This window comes from Sparus aurata, chromosome 13, assembly GCF_900880675.1.
Source record: "Sparus aurata chromosome 13, fSpaAur1.1, whole genome shotgun sequence".
NCBI classification, from domain to species: Eukaryota; Metazoa; Chordata; class Actinopteri; order Spariformes; family Sparidae; genus Sparus; species Sparus aurata.
This window is the reverse complement of record NC_044199.1, coordinates 11,470,832-11,483,294: the sequence shown is the minus strand read 5'-3', so window position 1 is coordinate 11,483,294 and position 12,463 is coordinate 11,470,832. Positions and strand designations below refer to the sequence as shown.

Genomic DNA, 12,463 nt, shown 5'->3' with positions numbered 1-12,463 from the left:
TTTATTTGAGAGCTATAGTCCATATTTCCTAGGCTTTTTAAAAATATTTTCATGTTTACTATTTTTGAACTTCAATAAGCAGCATATAAATATGTTGCCTTGTTTTGCAGTAAACCAAGATACGTTAGGTTTGACCTTTATCAATCCCAAAGGAAATTCTTGTGCCAGAGAATGCTGAAAAAAAAACTACAAACATTTAATGAAGTAAACCTTCACCTTGACCAAATTTAACATAAAAATGCTGCATACGTGTTAATAAACCAGTAATCCAATATTATAATTATAGTTATAGCACTCACAGCAGCCATTTTGCCTGCTGTAGTTTACTTTCATTTGCTTTGATTTGCCTAGTTTGCAGACATGTGTAGTGGAGTCAACTCGAGTCGCTGTGTTGGTAGCTTGTAACTTGACTTGACAGAAAAATAAATGACTTAAGACTCCACTTGGACTTGACTTGACTTGAGACATCATGACTGGAACAAAAAAATACAGTATTTTTACATTATGGTATTTCTATTTTTACCTTGGTAAGAATTAGAGTATTTCTCTCACCACTCACAGTATCACAGACAGAGATCCACAGTAGTTTGTTATATACCAATGGAGCCAAGTCTAAACAAAAAATCGCAGTCTGTTATATCCACACACATATTTGTGACCTTGAGATGCAGAACAAAAAACAGCTGACTTGTCTCCATGTAGCATAGATGATGTGAGTGTTCATGAAAAGGTCTATTGTGGGAATTCACTGAAGCCAATGATTGGTAGCTGTTTTTTTTATTTGCAGCTGTAAACATCAACAGGATGTAGATGTCACTACAAAAATCTCTAAAGTACAGACAGACATCAATACTAACCCCCAGTAACCTTTAGAATAGATTGGATGGCCCATTTGCTCCCAAAACGACTGCATAGTAGGCTACTGGACTCCATGACCGAGCCATACTAGGTCCTAGTTCATTTCAGTCTCTGCCTAAGAGTTATAAAACCAAATCAGGTTTTTCCCTCAAAAATCTCTTCAGGTCAGAGGCAGCAGCTTGTTGTGACACCTTTCCAGGTGTTAATCTCTTTTTCACAGCATTTAATGATATTGAGTTTTTTCATTGATCACACAGGCCTACCCTCGGTCAACATAATAAGGTTTAGAGTTGCAACAATTAGTCTTTTAATCTATTTGTTGATCGAAAGGAAATTAAATGCCAACTATTTTGATAATCAGTTCATCATTTCAGTCATTTTTCAAGAAAACATTGCTGATTTCAGCTTCTTAAATGTGAGGATTTACTACATTTCTTTGCCATTTATGAGTCTATGATTTGAGTTTTTGGGTTTCGGACTGTTGGATGGACAAAAGAAGCAACTTGAAGACGTCCTTTTGAGATCTGGGAAATTGTGATGGGCATTTAGACTTGAAAATAGCTTCATTGAAAGAAATTAAAATAGTTGCAGGCCTAAAAAATATCTGCAATACACAGGCAATCTTTTATGGATTCTCTGGATTGGGATCTCTCCTCTCGCGTCCTGGTTTTGTATGACAATCAATTAGCCCTTCTTCACTGGATTACGCTTCCATCTGATAACAGAAAACCTGTAGATCTAAAAGTTTCCTACAAAGATGCAGAATCATGCTGCATGGTGCGAGCTACGATGCTCTCATGCGCATGCGCGTTGGCCTCCAGCGTCATCCGTCACGTGACGCAGTGGTGTGACTCCGCCCCCGGCTCGAGGGTTTTGTAAAGGGTCACGTTGCGCTGCAGCAGTGAAACAGGAGACTCCTCCGCATCCTCAGCACCCAGCTCACCTGCTCTACGCGCGCCCAGACACCCATCAGCAGGTAAGAATGAACCCTGGTCTGATCGATACGACGACTCCAGACACTCTCCATGCGTTATTGATCATTAATAGATGATGTTAATTAAAAAATATTGGTGATGGGAGTGTGATGAGGCTCTTCATCTCCTAAAGCTAACTTTTCTTCCTAGCTAGTAAGCTACGAATTAAAAGAACCCGTCAGTGCTCGTGAGCCGTCGTGTTCTTTGATAGAAAAACATAAAGTGTTCCTTCCTGGAGGAATTTTTATTTCAAAGTTGCAAATTTCAGCCCATCATCGAATATGCGCAACAGGAAGGGCGTAAATAAGGTGACCTTCAGTGATGACGAGGGAACAGAGAAGCGCCTGTTGCTTCTGCTCTCAGTTAAAATCGACGCACCTTGCTATTTTATATGTCTCATTTGAGTAAATGGTGGTGAGTAATCCGAATGGTAGCAGTGTCAGTATCCTGTCAGTGTGTATCTGTGCCTGAGCACGTAGACCTCCTCTGATGTGATGGAGGAGGGGCTGCCGGGGGAGGAGTCGACCAAACGTGCGACTAATATACATTAAAAAACATCTAGCTTTAGATATAAATGAATTTATACAATCAGACTAACACAAAATCATATGATTCTTAACATATTTTAATTCAGCTTACGTTGACTACAGAGCTAAAATGAATGACTCATTCGTCAAATGGCAGAATAACGGACGAGTCTCATTTTTAAGCAAATAAAGCCCTAAAAATCGACTTTTATCAGATTGCTCTGCATGTTTCATCGTGTCATCTGATCTAAACTGAATATATTTGCGTTTTTGTCTGTTAGTCACACTAAAAAAAGTCAATTTAATATGTCGGCTTATGCTTTGAGAAGATATGAAGGCCAATTTTCACTAGTTTCTGGTATTTTATGGGGCACATTCAAAGCTCAGGAAATATTTCCATTTTAAGGAAATCCATAAAGCTTTATGGTTATTTTCATGAATCTTTTGTTGTACAGTGTGTCAGAAAGTAAGTGAAAAATGCATTTTTCTTGCTTAAAAAACAAACAATTACTTGGTTATAATGATTGCTGAATAATATTCTTTCAATCAACCGAGCACTTGACTAAAAAATTAAATATATGAGTGTCCATAGATAAATGTTGGCAGATTATGAATCCAGGCTGGATTTAAATCTCCTAAACAAGTCACTAGAACATAGTGTACCTAACGTGTATCTTGTTTAGCTTAAAGATAATTATTCACGTTTTTAGACAAGCAGGTTGTACTGTAGTCCTTCTTTTTTTCCTTTAAACCATAATCTTCTGTTTTCCCTCTTTATGTACATTGACACCCCAACATGTTTTAAACTTATCATGCCAAACAAATACTTAAAAACAAAACAAGTAGTTCAGTTTGTCAGTGTTTAAGAGACAGATGTCACCTGATGTGGAATCTACACATTTTCACCAGTGTCAACATTGCTCTGAACTGTAATGCACACAGCCTTGACGTCTGCCATTCGCTCTTGTATCAGAGCACTGAATGGGAAACAGTGCTCCTGCAAGCACTGCTGGATCAAGGCCTGCAGATAGAAACAACCCAAACACAGTGACGTGCATCAGTGCCGAGGCCACTCGCCCATCTGGTAACAAAACGCAGCACACCAAGCCGGCTTTTTACCTTTGGCTAGTGCGCATGCAGCTTGCAATGTAGAGAACATAGCAAGGTGGGGAAACCTCCAGGTGATCATGATGATACGAGGAAACAACATGCCCATATCCTACTTATAATACTGGCTGTAATAGAGTTGCCAGCTTAAGTTTAGTCCCTGCTTACAGCCTTATACTAGACAGTATAGTATGCAAGCTTCATATATCATTATATATAATATGTTATAGTTAAATGCTTCAGTGCAGCTTGTTTCCAAAAAAAAATCAGCTGCAGCCTGATTGCTATAGATCTAGATGTACTCTTAGATAAAGTTTGATGTTCATGTATGTGTGATCTGTAACTGCATCCTGGGTGGGTAAGTGAGCCTGTGCAGCATCAGTTTTCACAGATCGGGATTGATTGACTGCTGTAGCGTGAAGAACACAGTGTGAGGTCTGTTCTAATCGCCCTGTCCACGCTATAGTCCATAGACGCAACAGATACGTGATGGCTCAGTTGAAAATGGGTTTAACTAGGGTCCAATTAAACCTAAATTAAATTGTTGCTTCACAACAGTCACTTTCATCTGAGTGGTTCAAATGTGATCATCATGATTGCTGTGTGCTGCATTTGGCTTAACATACAGAAGATCACAGCTTTGAGTGGTCCTGCATGACGCCACAGGAGGGAGTGGGCCGTTGCATCTTGATGTCGCAGTGCAGAAATCAGGTTTTGACTTACTGAAGCTGACCACTGTGCAACAGGCTGCCGTGAAGATCACTAAGAGACATAATGGAGCTGTCTCTCTATCACATCTCTTATAAATTTCTCAAACGTCATCCTGTTACAACTGCCTCATTTTCACGAAAACGATTCTAAAATAGCTTTTTTTTTTTAAATAACCGCTCCAAAAATATGCTGCCTGCCTGCTATTCTTGTCTAATCATTCCGTGACGTCCTTCATCAGAAGGTAGCCCCTAGACACTGAACCACACTGTCTGGAAGATCACATGATGTGGTCAGCATGTGATATTGGCATCAGAAGCTTGCTTCTCCAGATCAAGTCAAAGTGACATTTATTCCACAGAGAGCATTTTTCAGATAAGGAAGATGATTGTTCAAGCAGGCATTTCAGTGTTTGTACTGCTGAAGTGTCCTTGAGCATGTGCAAACTAAATAAAGTCCTTCCTTTATCTAAGGGAATCAGCTTACAGCAATGCAAATTAATGTTTAAATGTTGGAAACAAGGTTAATGATTAGATTTGAAGGATCTGCTGGTTACAAAAAAAAGTGTATTTTTTATTAAACTTTAAAACATTTACTAATATAAAAAACTTAATAAAAGGGCAGTATCAGTATACAAAATTAACCTAACCCCAGAGGGAATCTGTTTGCGGTGACTGACGCATCTCATTTGCTTAAAACTGCAGTTACTATTAAGGTTAAACATCAGTTTTATCATAATTTCTTCTGATGTTAGTCAAGGTACTTATTTAAGTTGAGGTGGGGCGTCTCCACTACAGAAAAAAGAGACTTGTGTGCTGGAAATGAATAAACATTAGAGTTAGAGCACTCACTGTTACCGCGGAGCAGCGTGGTGCTGAAGCGTGAAGCCTCTTCAGGAGCTTTCAGTGTGGTTCTTTAATAGACCATCAAAGACTGACTCCTTATCATCCTGGACCAGATCAGCTTCTTCAGGCATGTGATCAGACTAATAAATTATGAACCTAAAATGACAGTGATCCTCCATTTTGTTCCCAAAATGGAGTTGTCCAGACAGTTTCCCTGTACAATGTGTTCCCACCAGGCCTTTCACAGCTGACACCAGATTGGAGTGGCTGTGTGATGGAGGGAAGCTTAATTTTCAGTGCATGCAGGATTGAAAAAACAGTTTTGTTTCTTGGGTTTCTGTGAAGCGGTGATTCTGAACTAATTGAGGAAATGAAGTTCCAGAGCAGGATACTTGTAGAAAGCTTACTAGTTTCATTAAAAGGAAAAACTCTCCTTCAAATTGAGCTCGATAGTTTCCCTTATTTTCATTTGTCACATCTGTGGTGTTAAGGCCTGCAGCAGGTGGTGATTACTGAGTGTGCAACACAAACTGGAGAGGCGTGTTCTTAAGTTCCCATTGGATGAGGAACGTTTCCTAGAGACACATAAGCAGCAGCTGATACTAAAATAGAGGACACTAATATCATTGTCTCCTGGGTTTGTAAATGGAAATTCTGAAATTAAACGACACTGAGTTGTCTTCTGCTTTTTTTGCTCAACAATAACTGAGACCAAATGTAAGTCAGGTAAGACAGTGTACACACCTGGCAGTCACCTGACAGTGTTGCTGCCACAATATATAACAGAAGTGACAAATTCAACCTTTACCTGCAAAATAGGGAATCAAGAATGAAGCATGAAGATTCTCCCACTTATAACAGACTGCATTCAGAAGTAGAAAGGTGGAAATCTGGCTTTTCAACAGTGCTATCCAACCCGCTGCAGGCTGGTCATATGTCAGAGGCAGGTCACACGCACACAGAAGGGCATTGTCCTTGAAGGTCATAAGATACGGGATCATTGTTGTTTTTGTTCAGAAAAGCTCACGTTTGGTAAGATTTCACACTGCCCTGCAAGTTATTTTGCAATGTTTTCCCAGCAGAATCCCAAACAAACTGGGCCCAGAGAAAATGTATTGTTGCAGCACGCATGTGCTTTTACAAAAGATAGCAGGTATTTGCTGAGCATGAGTTTTGTCTTACACATCATGGCTGTGCCCATAGGTTGGCCTTTATCAAGTGTAAATACCCTCTCTTATTCACCAGAGAGGTCTGCATGCAGTCCCTCTCTGCATGGGTACATTTTGTACCCTGCAGGCCTGGCTGCCTTGATTTCACCTGCATGTAGAATTGAACTCATAGCACTGAACCGGGCTTGACTCTTGTGCTGTGGTAACTCTGTACTGTTCGCATCGAGAGGCCTGTGTGTGTGCTTTAAAGGATGTTATCTCATAGGTTTAAGCTGAGGATTAACACAGAGGATATGGGTATGTCAGGCAGTGTCCGGCAAACCAGCCTCAGTTGGGAAGCCATTGGTCGTAAGAGTTTATTTTGCTGAGCAATGCTAAACCTTCCTATAAATATGTTTTTTGTTTTGCATGAGGCATTAATGTGCTTTATATTATGAACTAATAGATATCCTTGAATGATAATTATGCTTAGTGAAATTAAAATCAGTTATATTCAGTGTGTTTGAACAATAGCTGTTTCTGTCCAGCTCTCTCTCCTGTGCAGGACACACCTCGACGCACAGCTTACTGAAGCCTACCTCAGTATAAGCCTCCATCTATCAAATCTATTGATCTGAATCTGATGAAATATTGTGGCATGTGCTGGTGTGCATGTCGAACAAAGCTATAGGCAGTGACGTCACTCGCTGGGAGCGGCTTGGCAACCTATGCAGCGGACCAGAAAGGGAAGTCACAGCGTGTTCCCCGGCATTAGTGGGAGTGATGCGTTGTAGGGATGGTTGAAAATGGGAATTTACAAATCCCATCTTCTGTGTGCGCAGCAGTAGATGCAGCAGCATGGCTCAGCGGGAGGTTTAAAGGACACCATATGGGGTGATATAAATGTGGAAGCAAGCTGTGTATTATTCAAAGCAAAGGAATAAAGGGCATGTATACATGAAGTGTACAAAGAGTGACATAATGACATTAGGGGAAAGCGGGAGAAGGGTTGCTGAGGAGGGAGAAACGAGCCGTGCTGCATCCAGTCCTGCAGCTATAATGAGGACTGGCAGCAGAGTATATAGGAGCCCTGTTACATAATCGCTCTCTCTGTGTCTTCAGTGTGATGGGATGGGGAGGGCAGGGGAGGGGTTGCGTAACTGCTTATTTACGGCAGAGCGAAGAAGGGAATAGCGGACAAAATAATCTGGTCTGAGGTGTGTGCGTGCATGTTAGCACATCGTACCTTTGAGTTCACACAGCCTGTGTGATTGCCATGATGAAGCTTTGTTTGGATTCTGGATGACACGCACACAATGGCCGGTTTTACCGAACAAATACTGCTATTTCTACCCTTTCTCTCAGGAAGCAGGAAGTACTTCTTTTGCCCACAGTCACTCGTTTCATCACACCTCTCTTCAACACACAGGCTGCTCTTGAATTGAGCAACTTTAAGAGTCATCTTGTAGGAGTTTTGGTAATTTCCCCCATCCTCCGTCCCTCGCTGAGACGAGCTTAGCGCAGCGACGAGGTAGCCATGATTCAGACAATAGAGGGACAAAAAAAACTGGGGCCAGTGCTGGGCAGTCGTCCAGGTCGACATACCGTGAAGCGAAGTGACCTCTCCATGGTTCTTTCTCTCCCCTCTCTCTTTCAGCCACCATGACTCACCAGTACCCCGCACTGACTCCTGAGCAGAAGAAGGAACTGCAGGACATCGCTCTGAGGATAGTAGCTCCAGGAAAGGGCATCCTCGCAGCCGATGAGTCCACCGGTATGCCATGTGTCATGTCAATAATGTTTCCTTTTTCTGTGTGCAAGTCAACTGCTCTGCAAGTTGTACTAGGGTAGTGCAGAAATATATATATTAAAAAAAACATATATGTAAATGGGATGGGTTGATTATGTACACTACATGCATGCATACACAGAGATATGCACAGCGGGCAGGATTTATATAGCCAATTATGTAAAACGAGTGGAGTACATATTGACAGTGATGTACTGTACATTGACAGCGAGCCTAGAATGAAGATCTATGTGTGTGTGTGTTGTCTACAGGCAGCATGGCGAAACGTTTTAACCCCATCGGGGTGGAGAACACAGAGGAGAACAGGCGTCGCTACCGCCAGCTGCTCTTCACAGCCGACCAGCGCATCGACAGCTGTATCGGCGGGGTCATCTTCTTCCATGAAACCCTGTACCAGAAATCAGATGACGGCACTACATTCGCCAAGCTCATCAAAGACCGCGGCATGGTTGTCGGCATCAAGGTACGCAGCTCAACCTCTTTAAAACTCACATTTGAATCTCTGGGACATAGTGGATTTCATTCTGTGTGACATTAATGCAAACATTTCTAACATTTCTACAATTGCAACCATTCTCCTACAAATTTTAATCATTATCTGCTCTAAGCTATTCACTCCTGAACTTTAGTCTGTGAAGCTCAGCCTTATTTGTCGGGCTGTTTGCTTTATATGTCATCACAGACACAGTGTTGATATTACACTACAGCTAAGTATTTCACTTGAGCAGAGAAGACCACAGTCATCATTTGCTTGGCTGGTAAAACTAGAAAAGGCTCCTGCACTGTATATGGAAACACAGACTTGTTGTCAGCATGTTTAGATACACACAGACCCACCCATAGCAGCAGATCAGGTTGAGGAGAGAAACTGGGTGAAAGAGCCCTCAGGATGAATGCTCGGGAAAGTTTAGTTGAGACTTTTTGTTGGATGCTATAGATAATCAAAAGCAAAATTGGCGCACTTGAGAAACTGAGAGTAATTCTACATGTGCACCATTATTTTCTGTCTTTTTCAGGTGGACAAAGGTGTTGTGCCCCTTGCTGGAACAAATGGAGAGACCACCACTCAGGGTAGGAGGCGTTAGGAACACACGCTCTCTCAAAACCTCAAAAAATTTAGCAGAACACCCTGTTGTGTTGCTTCTGACTGAAGAGTTTGTGTGTGTGCAGGTCTGGACGGGCTGTCTGAGCGCTGCGCACAGTACAAGAAGGACGGTGCAGACTTTGCCAAGTGGCGCTGTGTGCTGAAGATCAGCGAGACCACTCCATCTGAGCTGGCCATCTTCGAGAATGCTAATGTTCTGGCACGTTATGCTAGCATCTGTCAGCAGGTTAATGATCCTCAGTTTTGATCAAATTTGATGATTTGAGGACACCATTTGGTATTACAACAAACTCATGTAGTGTGTCTTATTTGAATATGAGAGTTTTCCATTAACATTTACCTTGTAATGTCTCCTAGAATGGTATTGTTCCTATTGTGGAGCCTGAGATCCTTCCCGATGGAGACCATGACCTGAAGCGTTGCCAGTACGTCTCTGAGAAGGTGAGTTTACTGAGGAATTAATATACACATATATATATATATATATATATATATATATATATATATATATATGTATATATATATATAAACACAGAGCACAAATCACTGTAAATTTCATGTCAAGTGTGTATTTTAACTTCATGTGTCTCTTGTGCTACTAGGTCCTAGCTGCAGTGTACAAGGCTCTGTCAGACCACCATGTGTACCTGGAAGGGACCCTGCTGAAGCCCAACATGGTCACAGCCGGACACTCTTGCCCCAACAAGTACAGCAGCGAGGAAATCGCCATGGCTACCGTCACTGCACTGCGCCGCACCGTGCCTCCTGCCGTCACAGGTCAGAGACAGAGAGACATGAGAAGTTACCTCTAATATATTGATATATTGTACTAGATGACTTTCTAAAATATGTAATTCTAAAAGTACACTTGATGCTATAGTATCCGTAATTGTAAAGATTTTATTTTACGGTTGTAATATTTATGAATAATTTCTATATTTCTTCCTGGAAATATTGATGTAATTTCAGAGTGATTTTAGGCAAATAAGAGACTTTAATTGATCTTCCTCCAAACAACTTTTACATTTAAAAGTGAAATATGTAAAAGAATTGATTGACTTTATTGAGTCTCATTCAGAGATCATCAAATACTGATGCTTTGGGTTGGTGGCAGGCCGACATACTTTTTAAGTATTATATACAACTCAAAATGTCTCTGTTTTCTCCAAAATTGCTTTTTGCACCTTATTATTATTAATTTGTTGTTAGAACTACTACTTCAAATTGCCCATTTTGCTTGTAAAGCTAACCTGCCTTGCTCTGACTTTAGGGGTATTTTAGCTCCACATTTATGTTGATCAATTAATTGGACATGTACCAATCGAAAGGTACTTTCTAACAGATTACATAAGAAATGATGAGGACAGTATTTAGTCATTTAATATAGTGTTGGAAGAGGATGTTCTGTGATATTTTTGCGATGTATTATTTGTTTTATCCCACTCTCGCATATCAAGAAAGTCAGATTCCATCTATATTCATAGACTTTAAAGACATAATTGTTCTGTGAAAGCAGGTTGGAACAGAAAGATGACGTGTCTGTTTTTGTTTTTTTCCTCAGGAGTGACATTCTTGTCAGGTGGCCAGTCTGAAGAAGAGGCCAGCGTGAACCTTAACGCCATTAACACCTGTCCGCTCGCCAAGCCTTGGGCCCTGACTTTCTCCTATGGCCGCGCCCTGCAGGCCTCTGCCCTGAATGCCTGGAGAGGAGAGCTGAGCAACGAGAAGGCCGCCACCGAGGAGTTCATCACACGTGCTGAGGTCAGACATCAGAGACATCCTCGCGGAATGAATTTAAACTGAAACTTCCTTCATGCTGTATTTTTTAATCTGCCTTTTTTCTGTCTCTTCTTCAGGCAAATGGTAAGGCTGCGCTCGGCAAGTACGAGTCTTCTGGAACTTGTGGCGCCGCTGGAAAGTCCCTCTATGTGGCTAACCATGCCTATTAAACATCTAACTACCACATTTAACTGTGGTCTTATTGTAGTCTTATATCTGCTCTGCTATCCCCCCTCACTCCTCCATCAATCACAGGCCTGCGCTGTCTACTGTACTTTAGAGTCGTCAGAGTTATTACAGAGACATTATTAGATATGTGTATTTAAAAACATAATGTGAAATTACTAAAGGGAACAGGCTTGGTTTTCCTTCTATTTAATCAAACAAATCAAGAGACAATTTTGACTGAGGTGGAAAACTAATTTATGTGTCCGTAACAGTTAGAGGGCTCTAGACACATGAAGTAAGAGGCTGCAAACCTATAACCGTAGATCAAGATAATCAGTCAGTATTCAATTCATGCCTCTTCTTCACTCCAGTCTTGAGCCGCTCACAAGCAGGCCAGATCAGCATGCGTGTGTCGGTGTTTCGCTTTTGTCAGACGCAGTGTTGGTTCATCCTCAAAAATGCTATACTAACATCCTCCCTGACAGCGGGACCAACCGATTATCAGTGGCACGTCCGTTAAAGGACACGACGGCAAGAGTTGTTAAGATTGAGTCGATCTTTTCAGTGCTCGTACTTTCAGACAGTTCCAGCAGAGGTCAGAAGACCACAACACACCAGGATTCATGCTAACGATTTGTCTCTAACCTTTCCGTTCACACGCTTCTAATCACCACTAATCAGCGGTACATCTTGTGCGTCTCCTCTCAGTATAACATTAGCTTTCAAGTACATACAGTAATTAATGTATTCAGTTGTGTGAAGGTGTCGATATTATGTGATGCTTGTATGTCATCCCCCTCCTGATTCCCCCCCAGCACACCCCCACGGGTAGAGGAGATGGTTTCTATAAACACTATGTGGACCAATACGTGGGGTTAGCAGCGGGGGGGAAGCAGTCACTGCTGTGTTGGACTACTGTGATGTGTGTGATGTTAATATTGTTCTTGAAGCACTTGGTGTGTCAAATAGTGGAGAAAAATAAAATAAACTTGAAAAAAATAGCCAAGATCTCTGTGTTTGAAATTATTGCTGCTGTGTCTTTTGGTGTCAATTCCATTAATTTCTCTTTGGATACTTTTTTTAATCTGCATTCCAAACACTGTAACAGTTACTTCATAACCTTCTTGCTTCATACGATGTAGTGGTGTAAGTCAAGCTCTGTTCCCATTTCCTGTTCATCCAGCCAGTGAAGTTCCGGTCAGCAAAAAATTGCAACCAGTATTGCAGCATTTTGTGATCTAATCTGAGAACTGCACGAGATAGTCTAGAGGGACAGTACTTTGCTAGAAACAAAGACAATTTTGGAAAAAAAGATTTCTTCTGTTTTATAATACTGTTCCAATTGTCTGAAAACGATCATCTTTAATCACAATGCATAAACTAATAAAAACCCCACCAACAAAACTCAGTATCCTGGATTGAAACCTTCAATAA

At 41.2% G+C, this 12,463-nt stretch overlaps 1 protein-coding gene across 1 annotated transcript; it reads left to right on the top strand.

Moving 5' to 3' along the window:
• The first annotated feature begins 1,686 nt into the window (after positions 1 to 1,686).
• On the top strand, positions 1,687 to 12,035 carry aldocb (aldolase C, fructose-bisphosphate, b). The gene is made up of 9 exons (XM_030437790.1): positions 1,687 to 1,834; positions 7,825 to 7,941; positions 8,229 to 8,440; positions 8,994 to 9,048; positions 9,148 to 9,308; positions 9,440 to 9,523; positions 9,685 to 9,859; positions 10,644 to 10,843; positions 10,939 to 12,035. The coding sequence occupies exons 2-9, from the start codon at positions 7,830 to 7,832 to the stop codon at positions 11,029 to 11,031; spliced, it is 1,092 nt and encodes a 363-aa protein (XP_030293650.1). The 5' UTR covers positions 1,687 to 1,834; positions 7,825 to 7,829; the 3' UTR covers positions 11,032 to 12,035.
• The last annotated feature ends 428 nt before the right edge of the window (positions 12,036 to 12,463 follow it).

Excerpts from the sequence above, each read along its gene's own strand:
- aldocb (XM_030437790.1), top strand. The coding sequence starts at position 7,830 with ATGACTCACCAGTACCCCGCACTGACTCCTGAGCAGAAGAAGGAACTG. Across the intron at positions 8,441-8,993 it reads GCATGGTTGTCGGCATCAAG|GTGGACAAAGGTGTTGTGCC; the intron begins GTACGCAGCTCA and ends TGTCTTTTTCAG. Across the intron at positions 9,309-9,439 it reads ATGCTAGCATCTGTCAGCAG|AATGGTATTGTTCCTATTGT; the intron begins GTTAATGATCCT and ends AATGTCTCCTAG.